The sequence below is a fragment of the Pygocentrus nattereri genome, chromosome 8 (assembly GCF_015220715.1).
Source record: "Pygocentrus nattereri isolate fPygNat1 chromosome 8, fPygNat1.pri, whole genome shotgun sequence".
Lineage (NCBI taxonomy): Eukaryota > Metazoa > Chordata > Actinopteri > Characiformes > Serrasalmidae > Pygocentrus > Pygocentrus nattereri.
The window spans coordinates 15,303,382-15,327,619 of NC_051218.1; the positions used below are offsets into that span (position 1 = coordinate 15,303,382).

General features: G+C 40.4%; 1 protein-coding gene across 1 annotated transcript in view; it reads right to left on the reverse strand.

Annotated features, from left to right (window-relative positions):
• tsc22d3 (TSC22 domain family, member 3) overlaps positions 1 to 24,023 on the reverse strand; it is a 38,193-nt gene extending 14,170 nt beyond the window's left edge. The window contains exon 1 of the mRNA XM_017689965.2: positions 23,385 to 24,023. Coding sequence (XP_017545454.1) covers positions 23,385 to 23,698 — 314 coding nt within the window. The 5' untranslated portion in view covers positions 23,699 to 24,023. The remainder of the gene's footprint in view (positions 1 to 23,384) is intronic.
• Positions 24,024 to 24,238: the final 215 nt, after the last annotated feature.

Here is a 24,238-nt window from a genome sequence, read left to right on the forward strand (position 1 = left end):
GTTCTTCATCAAAAATGTTCAGAGTACAGACTATGTTTGCACTCTAGGTCTGCCTTGAGAAATCAAGTGCTAAAAGAATCCCTCTTGTACGGCTTTGTGTCATGGAAAAAGTGCTATTTTGAACATCTTATGAATAAATGTAAAGGCAGCAAAATATTTTCCCACAGCTGAAGGCAAGTAAAGTTGCATGATTGAATACCATGTAGCCCAATCGCAAATTACTCAAATCAGCTTCACCAATCTGATTAGCTTCTATCAATCTTTTCAGTGTCTTAGAGGGAATTATGCTTTCACTATCTGGGCACGGAAGGGTATACTTGAATATAAGCATTCCTAGTAATGCTGTGGTTTACTGTTGAGTTATTATTGTCATTTAGCTTTGTATTCACGTTACGTTATGTATTAATTATATAATTAATGACATGACATAAGTATAGAAACCACACTGACAGAATTTCTCTCGTTTCACTGAATTTCTTTCACGGCATGTATGCCAGGAGTGACCTATAGGGGGTTCATCTGAGTTCACCTTAAAGAAAGATGTTTTTTTTCCTGAAAGCAGAGTGGATTCCTTGAGGAACTTTGTACAGCACGTCTCTGATGGGGCTACTGTATAGTTGGTCAGTATCTACAGTTCGCATGCAAACTGGCCCCTGTTGCTCAGGTATGAAAATGGATACCAGATGTGACCGCAGCCATGCAGCAGCAGCCACACTGCTGCAAATAAGCTCAATAATGCATTACTTTCTGCGGAGGCCCAGAAACATCGGAGTGGATTACTCACGCGTGAGCGCTCACGGGCTGCACTCATCGATGCCTCTTGTTACACAATGGCCTCCTATGGGCTCAGCTGCACAGAGAGCTGCTTCTGAAGAAAGAGGGTCCTGCTGTCACGGCAGCCTTATATAACTGACCCCATCTGCAGCTTGGCCTGAGGAAGCCACGAGCCTGAACACTGGCTCCCCAGCATCATTTGATTCTGTAATGCATGTATGCAAGAGTGTGGCTAGCATCTCTGTACCCATCAGCTTCTGGATGGGCCTGACTGTGTGTACAGTTTTAAGGTTTGACAAAAGCTAAATGCACCATTAAAAATTGATGGTGGCTACACAAAAAGGCCTGTCGTACTCCATTTTCTTAAGTGTATGTTTGTGTACACCAGGGTTGCCTTGTCCCACTCCAGGAGATGATCTCTCTTACAAAACTTGGTTCTAACCCCAACAAGCACATATATTCTGTCAAACATGCCAATTGTAAGCTAGTGTTTGGAGAAATGGAGATACTTCATTATGATTTAAATTTGAAAAGTTATTGTTGTGTATACAGTCTTGTTCTGTGGAAAGAAAAAAATGCTGTACGTTTTTGATATGTGCTTTTCATTTGTTAATAGTGACACATAAGTATATATATATATATATATATATATATAAGCTTGTGCCGGCCTTTCCACTCAGCCAATAAATATTTAGCCTATATTAATATATTATATTAGGATATATTTATCTTTAGCTTGGTATTAATGATAATAATATGCTGCTTAACCCCCTAAACTCCCAGGCGTATTACATTCTAATGCTTATTTTTCAGTAACTACAGGGACTTCGACTACCTTTGAAAAAACCTGGCCATTTAAGAGGTTACAGTAAAAATCTCATATTATATAACAATGAGCCTTACCTTTAGGTACATTATTTCCCATCCAGTTTTAAAATGCGTGATTCCAACCACTGGTGTGTTACTACTGGTGTGGATTTCTTTATGCTCAAAGATGCTGATAAAATGCTACTTCAGTGCTAATACTACCCTTTGTAATTAATCTGAATTATAGTGGAGAAAATGAACATCTGTACACTTCACAAACATTAAAATCCAAACCTTTAACAAACCTATTACAATGCTTCTGTTTTTTTTTTATAATTAAAATGACAATTTGTCCCACACTGAGACTATTTAGAAGCATTTCTGTAGTTTTAGTTCTCAGTGTCAAAAAACTTTTATAACGTTTATAACACCAGTGCTACATGCTCAAAATGTTACCCATAATGCATTTGTGTGTTTAAATAGTATAAAACAACAGTATAAAACAAACCTGTGATTTCTAAGGGTTCGCAGCACATTTTCAAGTTTTCACAAGGTTTTACAGTTACATAATTCAGACTTATGCTTATGCTAGTTTTCCTTTTCCTGCCCTGCAGTGCATAACGTCACTGACCAGCATGGCTGGTCTAGAGGAGGTGTGGGGCACGCCACAGGGAATTTGTTTGGGTGGTCAAGGAGCCCCTGCCTTTCCTGCTTTCAAAGCGGCAGTGCTTAGCGCTCGGCCACTGTGTTTTGGCCCGGGCAGAGGGAGAACGTGCCAGGAGGAAGGTGGGTTTGCGCAATTTTGATGTCAGAGCACTTGCTCTCACGCAGACTGGCTGGCATTAGCACGGAGGGCAGAGTGAGGTTTCATAGGCCTCAAAGCCTATGCCCAAATTCACTCATTAGTGCATTTCCCCTCCAGATAGACTCGACCACATATATTTACATGGGTTACGTGCACCACATCTTACTCATTTTCTCAGGTACTGTTCAGTGTCTCCAGTCTGGAGGATGACTTGTTTATTTGCTGCAGGCAATGAGGACTGAAAATAAATGTAAATGTATTGAAATTCAATATTTCTTTTCGCTGTGTCTCTTGACAGCCACATTTTAATGAGTTCATTACCTCATGTGCACAAAGTGCAATTAGCAACGGGACAGGAGTGAGAGAAAAAAGGCAAGCCACAAGATGACAAGGTGTTCTCTGGAAATATGAGCGACCACAACTGACGTTGATGAATTGCAGCTAAAATGGTTCTGCATTTATTGTGAAGTAACTTATTTGATCAGGCAAATGGCTTATTCACGCTCCAATTAGTCACATCAAAGCTTTCATTAATATCTCTGTACTTAGCGAATTGAATAATGTAGAACGGGACAGAAGAGAACAAAGCATGTTGGGCTTGTGTTGCATTTGTCAATGTCTTTTGTATCAGTTACCTTACAGACCACAAGCTAAAGAGTAATGCTTTATTTACACCTTATATTATACAGCGCCCTGCAATAGTATGGGGACACTTAGCTTTTCAGACTCTATTAAGCAAAAAAAAATCATGTTTTGTTTTTAAATTGCAGTATCTTAACTGCAAGGGCCCATATATATCTATCCATGCTCTGCCCACAAATGTGCATTTTATATGGCAACAGTTGCTAGGTTGGACAAGATTTTCAGAATATAAAAATCCCATTCAACATTATGATTTGTGAAAATATGCAGATTCAAATGATACTTATTTTGTATATATGTGAAAGATCGCCCTAGTAGGACAGATTGCATGTAATTCCTTCCTCTTGTAATTGAGATAAAGTTAACATGGTGGCACACATTTGATTAACTACAACAATGCAGCTCAGCTTGGTTGCACAGAATTTTGTATGTAGGAAATATGTCATTTTGCAGCCTAACTATGCCCAGGCTTGGAGTAGCACAGCATGACCAGCATCACCTGAGGCAGTGGGGTTTAAGTGTCTTGCCCAAAGGCTCAAGCAGGTATACACAGTCCACCCTGAGATTTGAACTTGCTACCTTCCAGGTGCAGGCTCACCACTCCTAGGCTACCAGTCGCCCAACTGGAAACCTTAATAGCAACATTACATTGCCAATCTAAAGTCCAACCTAAAATCACAGACTGAAAGTCATATTTGGCAACTTTCTGTTAAGCTTGCCCAATCTCATAATCGATGTTATGAAAGAAAGTATTTGTGGGTGGAGCATTGATAGTGGGTTGTGGATGGAGCATGTATACAGTAATTTCATAGTAGTTATGGAATAATACATCTTTAGTTAGACTAATAACTGCTTACCTGGCTAACACATTCAAGAGGTCGACCTATTAGCTCAATATGAATTTATTAGCCTAATAATGTGGTGCTATTTCACTGCTGTCATAAGAAACTAGTTACCATTGTCGAGAGTATTATTATGATTACTTTCTTTAATGGAAATTAACATAATGGGTTTTTACACCAAGTAATTTTGGATCATTTTTATTGCTCAATTGATCATAAAATGCTCACACAATGTAAAGGGCATGTGTTTTTCTTCTTATGTAAAACTAAAAGAAATTACAACCTTTTAACAGTAGTTTAGGAAAAAAAAATAAAGAATTTTTATTTAAAACCAACTATCCATAGCAAAGGAGATGCAGTAACACTTTAGTTGAACCCTGCCACTGACATTATCATGCCATATGCCTTGTCATGTCAGATGTCATATGCTGTCATTATTATGTCCAGGTCAGCCTTAATGCTCATGACCCACAAGTAGAGTTCCCTTATGACAATTTATGACATATTTATAGCTTGTTTATGTAGTTCCAATAAAGTGTTACCTGAGAACCTTTGTTGAACATGAAGCTGATTAATTCAAACTATCATCAAAGTATTAACAGACAGTTGTTTTAATTTATCAAAACCTTTGCAGGTATGTTGCTTCATTGAAAAGTGACAGCAGTGAATATTCAAATTTCAAAAGAAAATGTTTCCAGCTTTGCAGTATGCTCGAAGCTTAAAGAGTTTTAAAAGATGCTGTCTATTGTGCACAGAGACTTTACAGGATGCACAGACACAAAAGGACATATAAAGTTTGTTTGCACTTCCTAAACTGGTCGTTTCAGTATCTCAGCGAGAACAGTGAGTGAAAGTGTTAGAGGCTATAAAAGCAGAGGCACACGCTCAGGCTCAGTGTTTGCTGTCAGGCTGCAGGCTGCAGGCAGGGCAGATTTAGTGCACCTGGCCCAGGCTGCCTCCTCTTACCTCCCTCTCCCTTTCCACCCAGCTGCCCCACACACGCATTCTCAGCCCTGCTTCTTGCCATGAATGGAGCTTAGCTCGAGAGACATTCCAGAGGAAGCAGCCAACTCTGTGCAGCTCTCTGATCTGACTGAAATCTAGCCTTTCACTGCCGGCATGTGTGCTATCATATGTTGCACAATTGTAGTCTTGTATTTTCTTTTGTATATTCTTTGTATGCGCATCTCAAAACAATGCACTGAATTTATTTCACTCAAATGTGTACGTCACTGTATGTTGATGGTTAATGTATTATTAATGAAGACATGCACACGTTTCAATGTGCATACTTTTTGCAGTGTACCTCTTAGGTGCATTCGTAGCATTAGCAAGAGGGGTTTTAACGGTTTGAAGGCATGAACAGAAAAAAAAATGATACAAGTTCAGGTAGCCGAGGCAGTGACGTAAAAGCTAAGACTGGAGTTAACCAGGCAGAGAGAAGCATGCAGGTGAAAAGAACAGAGCAGAGATGGGGCTAGCTGATGTGTAGGATTTGCACACGTAGGCAGAGCTCAGAGCCAGCTTGCTGTCATGCTATCTCCACAACAATTTGGAAGTGCAGACGTACTGGAGGTGGTTCCCACAAAGACGGACAGATGCTGGCACTCTGCCAACACTCCAGAAACACGCTACATACACAGGGGTCAGCAGAGGTGAAGACTGTGCATTAGCCCATGTTATACATTCCGGGTTCTGTATAGACTAACTATGCTGCCATCCAACCGAATGCCGATAATCTGTGTATACAATAGTGTATTATGGCAATGCTAAAGCTAATCTGCTTGACTGAATGAATGTACACCGTACTAAATGCATTCTTTCAATTTCCAGTCCAGTCCAATTTCAAGTTCATTTCTCAGTGTCAGAATAAAATACAGAAAACATGAATTAAAAAAATACTAAATATAATAAACTTGTTTTCTTTCATTTTTCATTTCCGATCAAAGTGTATTACCGTATATCTAATGTCCAGAAATATATCCAGAAAATGAATAACTTTAATGAATAAATAAATGAAAAGTGGTAGATGTTGTTGTTGGTGTTGTTGTTGTTCATAGCATTTGACTGGGCAGGAACGTTTTAATGCTTTTTGTTACCATTTGATTTCTCTTGAAAATAGAAAAACTCTTAAGCACAAAAAAAAGATATTTATTGTTCTTTTTTTTAACTTTAACACTAACAAAATTTCAAACGCTATTGCAAACGATGTCTGAGTGTTCTGTTGTGTTTACACACACTGCAATTCTTTGCCCTCTCACACTCTTTGCCAGTGACTGTTACATAACGAGCTTTGAGTCATCTTTAGTTTGTTTTTTTTTTCCTCATCCCATATGGAAAGTCTGATCCCAGTTCAAACAGGATAGAAGTGGTCACATCCATTATATGGTGAAGTGGAAAAAGTCGACCGGCTCTGAGGGAAGAAAAGCTGGCAGTTTCTGTCACCCAGCATGGCACAGTATGTCCCCTAACCAGGCTCTGAACACAAAAGTAAAAATAATTATATTTTAGACTATTATAGATGTTTTTCATCCATATTTTGTGTGTGTGTGTGTCATTTGGACAATTTCAGGCTCATTGAGACGGCTTTTAGAGAAGTGAAAACAATGAAAAAAGGCCAGCCACACCCAAAGACTCCTCTAATCTTGAAAACATCTCAGACCTTTCATCACTCTTTCACTTTTAAATTCAATTTTAAATCTTTTTCTTGAGAAACACAAAATGGCTTTTTATCCCACTGTCATCCCACTACCAGTCAAAAGCTCACACACATCAGGAACAAATAGAGTTAGAGTGGCTGCACAGTAAGCACAGTGACAAAAACAGCCTTTACTGAGATAGCACTGTGCAATGTGTGTATAAAATCCATGAAACGTTTAGGGCTGCACGGGATGACAGAGCATCTCTGAGCAAAGCCTGGAAAAACTGCACCAAATAGGCAGTATTTTTATTTTATTTTTTATGAATGTGTAGTTAAACCTCTTAAACTTTGCAAATATCAACATACAACATACGGTTTATTTTTCACCTCCTTTTTGTGACGCTATTATGACACCTACTTTTTCCTGTTTTTAATATACTTATTTTGAAAATACCAGCTGTATTGCATAATATTTTATAATCAATGCCAACAGAAATGATCCAAAATAGCATAGAATACAATCTTGCTACTTTAATATTTGTTAAGGTTTTTTTTATCCCTTTGTCACCAAACTTTTGACTCGTTCAAACTTCTCCAGCCCACCCTGCAATGCCGCCCTATCGCTAACTACCATTGGTGCCACTACACTTACTGATTGTCATGATCTCCTTATTGTGTCAACATGTTAAGCTCCTGCAGCCTGAAGCATGCGAGTGTGCCGTCGCCTGGCCCGCCCTGTAATTAACACGTCTCTGACATGTCTGCGACTGACTTGCCTGCTGTCTGGTTCGGAGCTATTTCTGGCATGGCTGAAGGTGTCGGGCTTTGTGCACTGACATCAGGAATGCCCTCGGGCAAGAAACAAGGTAAGGCGTCTCTGCAGAACTAGCTGTGATCCGTCTGTTTGCTCGGCGGTAAAGCTCTGTTTGCACTGTCTCTCAGGCCTCTGCCCTTGCCCTTTGTGCTTCTGCATGCACCACTGATACTGACTGTTGACTGTCCTCAACCCCTGTCAGCACGTCTGTCAGCCTTCATAGGAGAGTACATAAACGGTGTGTGCTCGAATGGTTGATAGAGCAGTGTAATCAAAATGTAATTCTTTTCATCACTTTTCACCACTTATCCACACTGACAAGGTGATGTTTATTCAGGCATGGTGCTAATTTAGTAAAAATAACTGAGTGGTATACACTGAACTGCCACTTTATTAGGTATGCCATGCTAGTAAAAGGTTGGACCCCTTTTTGCCTTAAGAACAGCCTTAATTCTTCATGGCATACGTTCGACAAGGTGTTGGAAACATTCCTCAGAGATTTTGTTTATTTATTTGAGTACTGTTGTCTTTCTATCATCTCGAACCAGTCTGCCCATTCTCCTCTGACCTCTCACATCAACAAGGCATTTTTGTCCACACAACTGACCGCTCACTGGATATTTTCTCTTTTTCTGATCATTCTCTGTAAACCCTAGAGATGGCTGTGCGTGAAAATCAGCAGTTTTTGAAATACTCAGACCAGCCCGTCTGGCACCAACAACCATGCCACGTTCAAAGTCACTTAAATCACCATTCTCCTCCATTCTGATGCTCGGCCTGCACTTCAGCAAGTTGTCTTGAGCACCTCTACATGCCTAAATGCATTGAGTTGCGGCCATGTGGTTGGCTGATTAGCTATTTGTGTTAACAAGCAACTGAAGTGAGTGTATATTTGTGCAGCAAAAAACTAAAGACACTTTTTGTCTTTTTGTAGTTACAGCAGTACAGTGAAATTTATTGTGGGTGTATGTGTAATTACCACCTTGATATGCTACATTATTTCCAATAATAAGAATCTTGGGAATTTCAGTGTAAAATGGGTAGATTGTCTGGGTGCTTACTTCACCTTTACCCAGCATAATTACCTAGCACTGTTGGAGATTGTTTTCCATATGCGTCAAATACATTCCTGGAATCTGTTGGGCATTTCAGTGTAATTTAGCTAGACTAGCTTGACACTGACCATCACATTGCCAAAAATAATGACCTAGCACCTAGAATAAATACCCAGAACTTAGGGGAGTGTAAAAGAAAGCATTACCCATATTGTAATATATTCAAGTGTAGTTATGGTTTTCAATTGAGACATTAACAAAGTCATTTTGCCTAGCTGCAGTATGTAGTAACCAACTGTTATGACATACAGTATAGCATGAAATAATCAGCCATGGTCCAGCCTAGCAATGAGATTACAGTGAGATTAGGCTTCACGACCAATGTGCCTCAAACTGTATACAAACTTGGTAACCAGGAGTTTCCTGGCAACGCGGTGTGTAAACAGATTGCAGGACAAGCCTGTGCATGACCCTCATATGAGGACAGCAAACGGCCACAGAAAGGACCTATTATTAGACAGCTCCCCAGTGACATGAGCATGGAAGCAGCGGTTGAGGTCCCTGCACTTTTAAGATGCTGCTGAGTGTTCTCTGCTGATGCATTTCCTGAGGAAGAACAACACGACTGAACTGTATCCAAAACACACAGTGTATGGATTCTCTTCAATACATTGTTGTGGAGCCGTGGACATGACCTGAGCGCTTAAAGTTGTTAGAGCTGTTTCGGTACACTCTTTCTCTGTTTGGGTGTGCACTTTAACAAAGTCTGTGTGCATGTGCATTTTGAGAGGTTGTACTGCAAATAATTCATTTCAGAACTAGTAAACATTTTGCTTACATTTATTTATCCTTTTTAAATGAGTTTATCATTAACAAAGTCACTTTGTTCAGATACATTATTGCAGTAGATTAGTACGGCATTATAGCCATATATTACCATAGCCACTGTCCACTATTAGGCAGCATGTAGGATTCTGTATTATTATTGTTTTATTATCAGTAGTCGTTTCGTTATTAAGGTGGTGACAAGTTTCGTTTTGAAGATTTTCGCTGGAACTGGACACAGCAATGACACCCACTGTTTATGGTGCCATTAAAACATTTTTCAGCTCCAGGCGCTTGCGTGATGTGACTTCGACTAATGTTCGTGCGAAGGGTGTCCTGTGTCACTGTCTGAGACAGTTGACGGCTGTGTGGGATGGGGGGGAGGGGATGGCTGAGCGAGAGAACACTGAAAGAGGGAAATTAAAAAAATGAGGAAGAGAAAGAGGCGGGAGCGAGGGCTCTCACAGCTGTTGTTCTGCTGTGCTTCCTCTGATAGTGGACTTGGCTGTACTCCCAGTTCTTTAGGTAAACTGTAGAAAACACAATCACCTTGGAAGAGTTTTTAAAAGGAAAAAATGGTGCCAATGAACAAGACAAGGCAGCAGCACTAAGAAGATATCAGGTGTAACAAAGGGCGCGGCTTTTTCCTGTGTTTTAATATTTTTTTTTCACAGCGATTTCACCATCAGTGGACCATTAAGGCCTTGTTTTGTGAACTTCATGTCTGGTTGGCAGTTGAGATTGAAAATAACATGTGATTTTGCGAGGAACCAACTTCCTGAACAAACTGGATCTCTAAAAATGCCTTGATTGTCATTGAATGATTGAAAGGTTTTGGTTTTGGTTTTTTCCCCCTTTTTTCCGTATTACTAAAACTATTTGATAAGTCTACCACTTGTACTCATAGTCAGTGATGTATCTAGGACCTTCAGAAGACCCAGAGTGGAAGTGGTCCTATCAATTGTAAATCAGACTATGATTCCACTGTCAGTTCTTACTGATACTGGTGTGTAATCTGACACATTAGGCCTTCAGTTCAGTTCCTGAAAGCCTGACAAATCGGGGGGCTTGCCTTTTTTAATTCTGAAGAAATCATTAGGCTTTCTATGAAGGCCCAGTGTTTTCCACATAAATATAATATAAGCATCAATGCAATTATGGCCTAAAACGTCAAATTTATTTTTGTGTGGGAATCAATCATGCAAATTCAATGTGTTCTCCTTTCATTCAGAGTGGATTGCATAGGCGTCACTAATGTCATTTCTGGAGCATTTTAAGGATGAAGCATTTATAATTTATCCTTTATCCTTTTCACATGTATGCATGAGGCCCATGTTGATTCTCATATTAAGCTGTCACCGGTCACATGAATGAACATGCTGACACATGGAAAATCATTAGCCTCTTATCAGTGGATCATCTTATGGAGCAGACTTTAATTCTTTAATCTGTTCATCACACATTACCCTTCACAAGAATCGTGCTGGCGCAGGATGGCCAAAGCGAGGAACTTACTCTGGAATACTACTCCCATTCTGCAATTGCCATTGCCCATGGCTCTCCTCGTAGCCATGGTGACGGCCATAAGATAAGACCTTCTAGAATTTCAGTTCACTTCTAGCGACACATCCAAAGGCATTTGTCCAGACTCAGAAGGAGCTAATAAGCACAAGGGTATTTAATGGCCTAGACATGATATGCATTACAAGACTTTGATCAATTGGCTGCATTCAAAACACTTAACACGAGCACCATCGTGAAACTGATGCACCACTTCAGGGCTTGATTGAGATGAAAGGCAAAATTGAAAGCGGTCTCTAGAGAGCATGCCAGTAAACACAAGCTTGAAGGCCTTTAACAAACCCACATAATGTTTTTTCTAAGCAAAGAATCAGGCAGCTATTGAAGCAAACAGTGTTTGGCAAAGCTTAAAAGATCCAAAGTGTGAAATCCATTTAATTCAATGTCATGTCAAGCACTAGCTAAAAGAACGACCATTATCACAGCTGTGTCCTTAACACTTGCTCTTATTGCTGTCACCTGTTTTTTTATGTAAAGTGTCTACTTGGACCATTAATCTAATCAATAGCAGGTAGAAATACAATAAACATAAAACTCTCTTTGTATTATATTAGATTCCACTTACTTACTGAGGCATTTCTATTATATGTGCCCTTTCTTTCTGTTTTAGGTGTGATGTTAGTTTGAATGGGGAAATAAAGTATAAGTAAGATGATACCATCAGACAGATCCAATAACATGAGTTTTTTTTTCCATCTCTCTATATTCAGCACGAAAGTAGTCAAAGCCAACAACATACTAGACCTAATACATGAAAATATGTTGTTGCACTGCACGTCTTGGCTTTCCAAAGCCACTGATAAAAGCTAAAAATGTGAAAAAACTCCATTTCTGTTGTGTTGATTTGCATTGTATGGAGCTAAAAGTGGTGAATTGGCTCACTGACTCTTGAAAGTGAATATTAGTTATTATTAAATGTTCTCAGTATCTGAATGTTTCACTAATCTAAACATGACTGTGAACTTGGACCTGACTTCACTATGTTCACCTCAGTGCTTTAAATCTGAAGGAGAATACGCACTTCTTGTCGAGACGGCAGACTACAGGTAATTATGAGAATGCACACTCCTCAGAATGTCTTTCTTTCCTGGAACATGTGTTTTTGTAGCAATTCTGTGGGATTACAAAGCACATTGTACTCTTGGAGTGTTAAAACAGGAACTCCTTAGGCCATACTATGTATGGAGCACAGCCATACATTATGAACAGGAACAAAGACTTCCTCAATTACAAATTTCCATGATCTTATTTTACCCAAACCCAGTACCCACCCTGGGCCAACGAGTGGACAGCTTCCTTCCACTCTCAGTTTTTTTTATTTTCTTTCTCAGACTTTCCAGAAGTCTGAGATGGACATACATGCATGGACCTGTATGTAGGCCAACACTTCAGTTCGCTACTGTTGTAGCTTCCAAATATTTCAATTTCATAGCAGTTACCCTGATAAATTAACATTGTTTGGTTATAATATTTAAAATGAATTAAGTTATAGAATTATGAAGTTACTTATGTTTACATTCATTTAAATTCCATATAGACAGGTTTGAGTCTGAGGATGGTTGTCTATCAAATTCAAATCATAGTAAAATATCCAGATGTCAATTCATGTGAGTCTAAATCTCGAGTCTCAGAGGTGTCAAGTGCCTAGTCTCATCATTTGCTGCAGATGTGGTACTGTATAAAAGTAAACCCAAACTAAAAAAAAAACACAGTCAGCTCCAGAAGCTGTTAGTGTCATCAAGTTTGATACAGCTTCAAATGACAAGCCATTCAGTATTAAAAAACCGTCAGTCTGAATAAAATGCAATGTTTGAATGAAGCTTGTATGGATTATCTAGTTGAAGGAATTTAATCTGTAATGTACTAAAACAATGAGCTATGAGTGAGAAATAATTCAAATAAAATATGACGTGCTTCTGTAATCTCCAGCAAAAACTGCAACTTTAAATGGTTCAGGAGTTAACTGCCCATAACCAAGTTGCTAATTTCAACAAATAAGATGTATATGTATATGGTTGGTCTCAGAAAAAGGCCAGAGCTAAGCGTGCTAGCCTGAAAGAAAACTGTTCAGTGCTTTATACAGGGTAGTAAGCATCAGCAGTTTCACATTCCAGTCTTAAGTCTTTCAGGTTCCTTGGCAGAGCTTAAGCTGGACTCTTAAGCAGTGTTCTGTGTACCAGACCTAGCTGCTCTGTTGATTCATTTGCCTAACTATTAGCATTTGCTGCCGTGTCAGCAAACAGGCTGTCCCACATTGCTATTTTACTCTATGACATCTCGGTGGAAAGAATGCTGCCACAAACTAATTAAATTGAGTCAGCAATTAGTCCTTATATCATAGCAGTGGAACTAGTACATGCAAATGTGGTAGCGCTCCATGCTAACGCCAGCCATGTACCTCTGGCAACAATACGTAGAGGCAGAAGGTCAGGCAGGATACATCTTGCCTGTACTTTTGGCACATTTAGCCTGCTTTTCACCTGGGCCAATGCCAAAGACAATCACAGCATCTGAGAACTTGGCAGAGGGCGCTCTTTCGACAGCAGGCTGGACTGAAACGATCCCAAACGACGAGCCTCAAAGTGTTGTTTTTCTTTCTGAATCTGGCTTTCACTGGGCAAACAACCCCATACGGACTTTTTAAAAGGCCGAATGTCTCATGTTGACTAATCTTGAGAGGCAGAGAAAATTACATGCAAATAAAAAATAATAATAATTTAACATGTAATAATATGTGAAAGGGGAGAAGGCAGTTGGCACAGACATGAAACAAGGTGTTTCCAGGACAGGCTGATTGTTTCCTGTAAAGCCATAGGAAGGTTGCCTAACTATTGCCTTCGGTTTCTCATTGCCCTCGCACTCATTCTCCCACAGCTGCAGTAATCGCAATAGGAGAACTGGCTGTGAAGGGAAGGACAAATTGTTAAATGTCCACAACAGCGTGCATTACTGAAGACGGCAAGGCAACTTAAGCAAATCATTTTTAAGTACAGCAATCGTGACTGTGAGTTTGTAAAAGTATTAAACAGGAGTTTGCCTCATTTCTTTGAAGAAGGCTTTAGATGCTAAATGTTGGAACATTGCTGTGAGAGATAGGTTGCATTCAGACACTAGCAATGAGGCATTTATGTGTGTCCAATATGAGAATAATATATTCCTGGCTGCCACTTTACAGTGGGGTTGTCTGTTTTGTGTTGTTTGTAGTATGTTTGTGATTAGTCTTGTTTTGAACTTTCACTGCTGGCCTGAGAATTCTGCGCATTGCAGTAGCAGACTTTGACTGGGCCATGAGCCGGGGACATCTAACCATGACAGCAGAGTTTGTCTAGGCTACAAACCGGAGACTTCTTCTGGACATTTATTGTATGTTAAGCCTTTTAAAACCTTATGTCCCCTAAGCACACTCAAAAAACAAGCCAAGGCTGTTTGACTTACAAACTGAAAATATGTTGACATTGATTAACGTTGGTATGTGCAGAATATACTCTGTTTGACTGAGTGGAAATATGTGGTATATTAAGTTTAAATTATATGAGCGTAATGTTGGGTGTAAATCAGTCCACTCCTGTGTTTTCTGAAGCAACATCATTTACGAAATTACCGAAGGAAGGTCTGTGTCACAGCAACACTATGTAACAGTTACTCAACTGAGTTTGTTCTCCAAACTAAGCTGAAGGCATAGTCTTTCTGTCTCCATCTTGTCATGTGATGCCTTGAGAAATGTTACTCTGTTTTTCTGCACACATGGCAAAGGTGTTTTACTGCAACAGGGCTGATTTCTGAATGCTATCGAAACCGTTGTGTAAGATAAGGTGGGTGGTGCTTGTGCAGTTTCTTAACTCTCTGATTAAAATCAGAACATAAAGTTACAGACAGCATGCCAGAATTATTGCCTAATGTTTTATTTGTACACACACTTGAAGTTCGTTCACCCAAACTCAGCATGTTAAACAAATAAGGCTGCTTTTATTAGCCAATCCTAAAATAATTGACAGTCTGGAACAGCAGACAAATTATCATTGATAGTGAACTAGGACTAAACCATACACTGAAGAAAATCACAGTCGTTTTGCAGCCGTTACATGAGAGTGGTGTTTTAAGAAACTCCTATAATTACCCATCAAAGGCCAAGAAACCAAAACAGAGAGTTTAGAGATGTTTTTTTTCCAAGAGGAGGAGTTGTTTTGGAGAGAAAGAATCCACTGCATACTTACATGGCATTCTCAATTTACAGCAGCCAGTGCACGCACAATGACCTGCACATCAGCGTAAGGTAACGTAAGCCAGTAGGAGCCTACTATTTCAGTGGTATGCAGTGGGAATACAAACTGTTAGGCAAGTGCGTGTGTAGGGGCATGGTCCTCCAGCTGCCAAAGGACAAGCCTGTGGAGAAGCATTATTTGGAGCTCTCTGGCGTAACAAAGGATGAGCTGTGATGGCTGAGTGATTCACTTTTTCCCGTGGGATACGCAGGCAGGGACGCAATGTTCTGAGCCATTCAGGCCAAGCCCGTGAGTGGCCAGGACTTGTCGGGTTAATCTTATATAGCAGTGTAAACATGGTACCAATAGGCCTTTGACTGCAGCAAGACTACTCTGGGTGCAACTAAAGGGTACCTTTCGCATTCATGGCTAAATTCACTCTTCATTCTGTGCTGGTTTGTGTCTAGTTAGACTTAAAGGGGCACCCTGGCCAAATGAAACATTTACATCTGTTGTAAACATGCCTCCATGGTTCCTACAGTAGTGCCATAATTGTCCTGAGAGTGAAATTTTCCAGTTGAAATACAAAGAAAAACTCCTTCAGATGAAGTATCAAGAAATCAATAATTCTGTCAAGTTGATTTAATTGCATTAATATTACATAACATGCTCCAAAACATAGGAAATGCTCAGCCAGAACAGCTGTGCATGCATGTGTAACAATGCTGCAATGCACTGTGAGGCAATTAAAGGTGGCAATTTAAATGCATCAATTTTTAGAATCTATTACAATCAATTATAATTATGTTCATTAAGGTATATGGTCATATTTCTTTGGTCAAAATAAAACTCATAGGTTTTCACATTTGTGTATTGAATGCATCTTAAAGCATAATTCTGAATCATACCACAAGAATTCAATACAAGAATAGAGACTGATCCAGTGAATCAATCAAATCTATTCATTTTGGATATTTTTCACCTCTACATGTTAATTCATGATGCAAACAAAAGTTTCAATGGACTTACTTTTCAAATAAATTTAAAACAATGTACATGTTATTATTGTCTTTTTTGTGCAGTTCAGTGGTACATTAGCCATGTTTATAATGTCAGAAAGCCTTTCTCAGTGCTAGTGTCTAGGTCATGGTGAACAAACCCTGATTGCATGAGTCAGCCCAGGCTTGCAGACTGCATAAGTGTGATATGGCACTGATGGAGGATAACTGCTGCTGACAGGCCATTGCATTATCTTAATTGATGCCATTGCCTGTGTGTGAGTAGATAAGACAAATGTGGGCCGGCACCTCGCCACAGGCCAGCGCTCGGCAACCTCGCCCGCCACGTCTTATGCGTCTTATACTTGGTTGGTAACCACTCCAAATGTGGTGGTAGCTACAAACAATGTAGACAAACAGCAGAGGAAAAAGTGGTAATAAATAGGTGGCACTACATAGGGGGGGCGGGTGTGTGCGTAGCTCCTTGAAAGTTCATTTAAACCCCATTTGTCTGCCTAATCGGTCTGATTCTGTCAGAGGCTTCACAATATTGATTTATATTACAAGTGAAGGTAGCTGAACAAAGATTTTCCTGATTGTTGGACATGGCAGGGTTTTGGCCTTTTTAGGACATTGTGCCAGGTCTGAAAGCATAGGTGAGCTATTTCAGTCCATGGCTGCGGCTGCCAGGGGCCATTGAGGTCATGACGAAGAATGTCTTGGATAAAGGTGAACTCCCTCTGGTCCACAAATCTTCTGAACCAAGTACTTGCACTTGTTGACTTTCTGGCTTTACAACTTCATGAATTGCGCACATTCTGAAGTTAGCACAGTAGAGTCAAGGTAGAAGATTTCATGAAATGAGACTGCCCAATTTTTCTTACAAGCTCAATTACACTAGATTAGGGATTCCTGCATGTCCAGGATCAAATATTATCATGGCTGGCTTGGCAATCCCTTGAGCATGATCAGTCCTCCACTGTCTGTGTGATACAAATCTCTGAAGCCACCCAAAAAGGAGTCTCTGTTTTATCTATTCAGAAAGCCATGACCCCAATGTGTTTCACAAGCTACCCAGTGCTATTTCCACTGGCCAGCATTGCTCTGACCTGTACACTAATTCTCCAGCTTTGGATGAGCTTCATGGGTCTGTTTTGTTCTTCATTGAACGACATAGCTTTTTCTCTCTGAGAACATTTTGTCCTGCAAAGAAAAATGTCATTCTGCTCTTTTACTCCTTTTTTCACAGAAAAGCCCTTAAGCAGTTTTTGTTTTAAACGCATTGTATGACTCATAAGTGCTGGTGAATTGTGCTGTGATTAGTCAGTGCCTACACTTTACCAAAGGTTGGGTCTACCGATGAAACCAAGTTTAGCTTGACTATATTCGTTCAGGTGTTTTGGGTGTTCCTGTGAATACCATTGCTGGGTGTGCCTTGCAGACAGTGGCTTTCAGAGCCTGAAGCCCTGCCTCTGTGAACAGGAGCACCTTATACTGGGCAACAAAAGCCTCAGCTGGCCCCCTGCCCCTGGCTCCCCGTAAGCCCTCCACTGACCTAGTCATAACAATGCTGCTATTCAGCTGCTCAATTAAAATGATATCATACACCTCTGTCCATGATTGTCCGATTGTGACAGCTCAACTGAAGCTATTTCGCATCCAGACCCAATGACCCCTTGGCCCATTATGAGTAAGACATTATGTTCCTGCTGAGTTGTATCACAATCACTATTATGAAAGTAAATTATATCCAATCAGCAATTTTTCTGAGACAAAGCGAATTAAATTCATCCTTTTAAATGACCTACTCTCTTAGAACCCCACTGGTAGACACCAAGGGTGTTAGACCAACACCTTTTAACTGCAATCATCTGATTCAGCTAATTATATCCACTAATATTATACCTGTCAAATTGGGTATTGAATTTGTGGCTGCAAGAAACATTTGTGAAATATGTGGGGCCCCAGACAATAGGCAATTAATTCTGGCATTGGGTCTGCCTCATCAACTCATTTATCATCTTTAAGTTAGCTTTTTTAAGGCTTAGCATGAACCACAATCCATTACTTTCAGCACACAGATTTTCTAACAAATATTGCAGTAGGATATTATAGCTACCCAGTTTATAGGATGAACACATTCATATGAAAATTTAATGATTACACCTAGTGCCAAGCTTTTTTGTTGCTAGTTTCATATGAAACTCTGCTTTTTTAAATTTCTACACACTCTTCATGAAATCATATTGGATGTCCTCAAGTTATGAGGAGCTTTTCTCAGACCATTACATTTCCTCAGAGGAAGGATCACCCTGAGTCAGTGCTTCTGTTCATACAGTGCCTCTGACTCACTTGACTTTTAGGGATTTTACCCAGAACTCCTTACTTCTATTGACACAGATGGGAGCAGCCTCCATGACTTGTGAAAACGTATTCAGCTGATCTCCTTCCAAGAGGTGGCCACCTCATTCAAATAGACCATAGAGTCTGAGGTAGGAGGGAGTTTATTCTCAAAGGATCCAGGGTTTGGGATCCTCAAAGCCCCTGATTTCCTCCACCCTATCCTGCAGAACTAGGCTTGCTTTTCTCAAAACAACTTTCAAAGGAAAGTTCCTCAGCCAAAACCTCAACCGCCTTCCATGACCCCAGAAGCATTTACGTAACCAGTCTGGCCCATGTTCCTTTCAAGAAATACCCCGCTGACTCCAAAAGAATCCATGAAGATGTGCCTCATTCTTCAGTAATTTCTGCTTTTCAAATGAGCTATTGTAACACTGCTGCTGGCATAAGCACAACTTTAATAACAGGAGCAGCGCTTGCTTTTTTTTTTTGAAGATGAAGAAAGACAACACTGATCGAAAGGGGTTTACACAATCCTATGCTCCAACCCTTGGTGCTGGAAGTTATGAGAAGAAAACAGTGCGCAGTCTCATGTGGGAGAAATTAGCCTTTTACGCCCTCATCCACAGTGTTCCCGCTCCTCTTTCCACATGTGATGTCTGGGATGCCTCCTATTACTGCACACCACTCCCTCCCATACACTGGAGACAGAGCATAGGTCCCCAAGAGTGCCACCATGCTGCTGTTGTTTTTGCTTTGTTTGTGTTGTAGACACGACTAAGCGCGTGCTGTTTTTGTTCAGTCCATGCTGTAGACACGTCTACGTCTGAGCCGTTTATCTTTGTGTGCCAGTGGCCGTGTGTTTCTCTTCACAGCTGCCGCTGCTTAATGCTTGCTGCTGCCTTCTAAACTGCTGTAATAGGCCTTCAATATTCTATATTGAATATAACAGCCAAGCTCACACTTGAGGCGGAGGCTGGAGAACAAAATGTTCTGCCCAGTGGTTGGGCCTGGGCTGTGTTTGTCAGGCAAATACTTTGGTCAGTATAGAGAGAGTGTTGGCAAGGCTGAAGGGCAGCTTTTTCAACAGTTCAGTGCCACACGTTTTTATCTCAAACTGACCTCGGTTCGTAAAGGTGACAGCACTGCTATCTGCAAGCTGCAATCTGCTTCTCGTGATAGATGATAAATAGAGGTTATTAGGCTTTAGAATGTGCTGATTAATGACTTATATCAGCAATTACCTTTTCAGAGATTATGTTTGCTAACATGGGGTCAAAATTAGTGCTGACCTATAACCTGAGTGAGTGTGATAGATCTGCATGCATCGATTTCATGCTCATGCAAAGGCTTTAGCTTTAACCCTGTCCTACACATGGCACGCACAGTAATATGCATCTGCAGATTCAAGTGATATTTCATGTCAACAACTGCATCCAGAGCTAATCCTCAAAGAGGCTACTGGATCATGAAGGCAACACAAAAGCTACAGTTCATGTATAGTATTCTGCACTGCAGAGCACTGCAAATGCAATGGTAGCACCGTATATGTCCTATCAAAATCTCTTCTAAGATGACTTTTAACACATTAAATAAACTCTTCCGGCTTTTTTTTCTTTCATGGCAAAAAGGTCACAAAGTTCTTTTGTGCACAGCCCAGCAGAACGGAGGTGCTCCTGCCAAAAAACAGTTACTCCCTGTCCTCAAATCTATTAAAGACACACCTCTTTTATCTCAGCCAAATCAATAACACTGTATTCACAAAAATATTCAGGGTTTCAGTCCTGAAAAAAAATACAGAGACCAATTAGGTCTACTAGGAGTGAATTTCTCTGCTGAATTTTTCTGGAGCGAATGACGAATAAACTTATGAAATATTATGTAAGGAGGATGAAGAGGAAAAAACATATCACTCCTCGTAAAGCAGAGAATATCCGTGTTTGAAATGTGCTGGACTGTTGAGCACAATTGCCTTTCCGGTCATAGAGAGACGAAAAGCGCTGGGATATTTATTAACAGTGGCTGTTTGATAGTTTTTCTAGGAAAGACTACTGAAGCATGGTGGGTGTGATAGAAACACAAATGACTTTTGCTTGTGAAAGGAGACTGTGAAATCTGCTCATGATCTTAAGCGCCATTGTTTGGACACATACCTTCTGTTGCTGTGCATAACATCAATAATTCTGCTCATAAAACCAAAATCGATAATCCAACCTCGCCTGTGTCCTTTCAAAGCCACATATAAAATACAGGCAGGATACCAAGATAATGTGGATTAAATATTAACTGTACCACCATGGTCCTAATATATATTTTAAGCAAAATGACATCTTCTAATGCAATAAAGCAACGAGAGCCCCAGAGATGGACAATGAACTTGCAGCCTTTTTATCACTGATCTACTTAGAGCTATAAAAATACCAACCATAAAAAGATTCCAGTGAAGGTGGTATTAATGATGTGTTGATAACACTGTGTCTGTTGAGCTGTGGTTTATTTTGTTTATATTGCAGATATATATATGGATTTATATATATGGAGTTTATATTGCAGATATTTGCCCATTCGTACCACCAGGGTCCAGGAAAGAGTATGGGCAGATAAAATCACTACCACTGTTACCCACAGTACCAGTGCTAGCACTTAGTATTCAATGTATCTTTCAACAAATTTGTGCTTGCTTCAGTTTTGCTTATGTCACTGGGATCTAGCTCCAGGTTTACTAATATTGTGTTTAGCCAGATAGTAATGAAGTTCCCATCAGTTATGATGCAATTTCTCTAGTGTTCATTGTAATCAGTCTTTCTGTTTACATAACATTCAAAAGCAACTAAGCAAAATGTTGCAGAATGTCTGACTTCACAGTTCCAGTGTTGATGCCATGGTCATTATCAGGCCCTGAATTGGCATCTTAAGATAGTCTCTTCGCGTACAAAGGTGTTCATGACATCAAATCAGAGAGTTAACAGAGACCATGGAACAAAAATGGGCTTTTTATGACTTTATGACCTGCTTGACGTCTCTCAAGTATACATGTGCCATAAATGGTTTTTTCAGGTTGACATTAAAGCACAGATTATCAGATATATAGATTTCAGAGGGTACTGTGTAACGAGAGCACCATTAGCATCATTATCATCCTGCCAGAATCTTCTACACTGTTAAACTTCAGGTTCTTTTATGGATCTTGGCTTGTACCGTACAATTCTATTAACAACCTATACCTGATGTAGAAGCTTTACATTAAGTGGACGTTCTTTAAACTTTGAAAAGAACTTTAAAAGATTTGGCTGGTCACATGTCATTTGCAAACAGCAGTGATTCTCAGGTAGTCCCAGAGAGTTCCCAGATGCTCAATCCCAACTCCCAACACATAGCAAAATGTGCACCATCTTGGGTTCACTGAAAACCAGTTGTTTATCCACTGAAAGGTTCTTTAAGAAGACAAAGGTGATTTTTCTACAGCATTGTTCCAAAGGCAGCTTCATCTTTAAGAATGTACTCCTCACCTGGCTTCATCTGACTAATTCTTCACATGTGGAACTGCCCCTCCAGACTAAACATGTCAAACTGTATCACATTTTACAAGCTGTGCTTGTGTGCATGGATGTTTTCATGGAAAAAAAAAAATCATTCTTGGTTTGATCCTGAATTGCAAACAGGTGCCAAATCCTCACGGGCAACTGCGTGTAATCTGTTGTTGACAATTTAATCTGTTACAACACGTCAGCATGCATTCATTGTCTGCCAATTGACTTTATGTATACAGTCTGTCAATTATTAGAAGTGGGTTTATGAGCTTCTCAGAGTTTTGGAACCAAGACTTTGCCTATTGAAGGTTGTGAACATGCAAATGTCAGATGTTGGAATTGTTGCTTCATGCAGACATTAAGACTGGAATGTAAATAGAGCATACTTTTTAAGTGAAGAATACTTTGCAATTTCTCTCTTCTAAAATACTGAAGTCTAAGAGAAGAGTGCCATTAAAGCATAACCTTGCTTTCAGGGCATTAATCTGTGTTCCTAGTGTTAACTCTGGTGCATAACACACATCCTGTCAGGAAATGAGCAGTAATTAAACTTCCCCCAGGAATTCTGCCCCCATGGGCTAGGTGACACACTTTATATCAAGGTCTTTGGATAAACTTGATTGATTGAGTTCAACACTGTGATTGGTGTATTGTGCATGGGAGTCTACAATAAAGGGATTAGACAGTGTGCATGGAATGCAAAGCTACATGTCAGTGGCGGTTTAGACAACAGTGTACATTTGCATTCTTCAAATAGATGGAATGGTTTGTCCGTGGATTTCTCTGTGTGAGTGGAAGTTGCGAGGCATTTTACTTAAATTAATAGTTAAATTTACTTGATTCATAGGTTCACATCATTTCCAAATACATTGCATCAAGAATGTTTTGTGTTTCTTTTTCATTAATTTTGTTGATGTAATATATCTGAATCAAATTCAGTGCATTACATTCCTCAGTGCAACAAAGTTAAAGGCCTTATAAATTCCATCGGTTTGAGAAATCCATAAAGTAATGTGCATGTTCAGAAAATGTGCTAGCAAGAGCTGCTGACAACTTTTCTATCTAGGAAGTTCAATCCATTACTTTCTTCAATACATTGTCAGTTTACACCCAAAGTTCTCTTAAGCCCTCAAACTAAGCGAGAAAGCAAATCACTTGAAGCATTCCATTCATGGATTGAGAAATCTATGCTATGAGTTACTTAGCAGGTCTAATTACTGAATATCTGTGTTAGCTTGTGCTTACAGTCTTATTGATATGAGATTATGGATTTAGTTGAAAGAAAACTGTGGTACAATAGAAATATTGAAATAAAACACTAACTCTCACAATAATGCTTAACCTCTTAAACTCTAAAGACATCTTGGTAGGTCCAGATCGATTCATACTTGTTTCATAATATTTCCTGAATAATTCACAGAACCTTCCAGACAATAAGCCTTAAGATTAAGAGCCTAGTTTCTAGAGGGAAGTTTCTGGCACAATAAGGTCAGAAGTTTTCCAGAACTGTTGTGTAAGAATGGTGTACCTGTGGAAGAAGAGGAGGATAGACAGCATGGTCTGGTCAATGTTGCTGTTGCAGATGCCCTCGTTGAGCAGGTAGCAGGGGTCCCGGACCACCGATTCCAGCGAGTCCTGCCTCATGATGTTGTTGAGCTTGTCTGTGTTGAGGTTGTGGAAAAGTAGCTGGTCGCGGAGCTGCCTGAAGTGGTTGACGGAGGTGGGGCTGCCCAGGCTGGCGTGGCCAGGACGTCCTGGCTCGGGCTCGCAGCCGTTGGCCAGGTCCAGGCAGCAGCTGCAGCAGTCCAAGCCGATGGGCGAGCGGCACTCCTCGTCCGACATTGTGACAGGTAGAGGTCCTCTCACAAAGTCACACTCACGACGCGCACAGCCAGCAGGCAGTGCTGACAGCAGCCTCTTCTTCAGATGAGTTTCTCCAGCAAAGCGTGCATGTAGACCTCCTCGAGCGGCTGCCTCGCAGGTGCTCTTGTTGGAGTCCCAGGTGGTGAGGTGAAAGATGTGTATGCGTGTGATTCTTCCCTGAGAGTGACAGCGGCTGGTGTGTGCGCAAGTAAGACTGTTTGAGAGTATGTGAGCCACGCTGCTTTTGTGTGCAGGGGGGCAGGCGATTCAGCAGGAGCGTGCTTGAAAGCAAAACCAGAAGCTGCTTAGCTTTTTTTTTCCTCCCTCCTCCCTCCTCCCTCCTCCCTCCTCCGCCTCCTCCTCTCCTCACCCTGCACTTTTCCCTGCCCCTGTGCGTGAGGACAGAGAGAGACGGAGGGTGGGGAAACCCCTGTGATTGGTAAGAGATTTCGCTCAGCACACACATGCAGCTCCTCCCTTATGCACTCACACACACTCACTCTTGAGCTCCACATCACA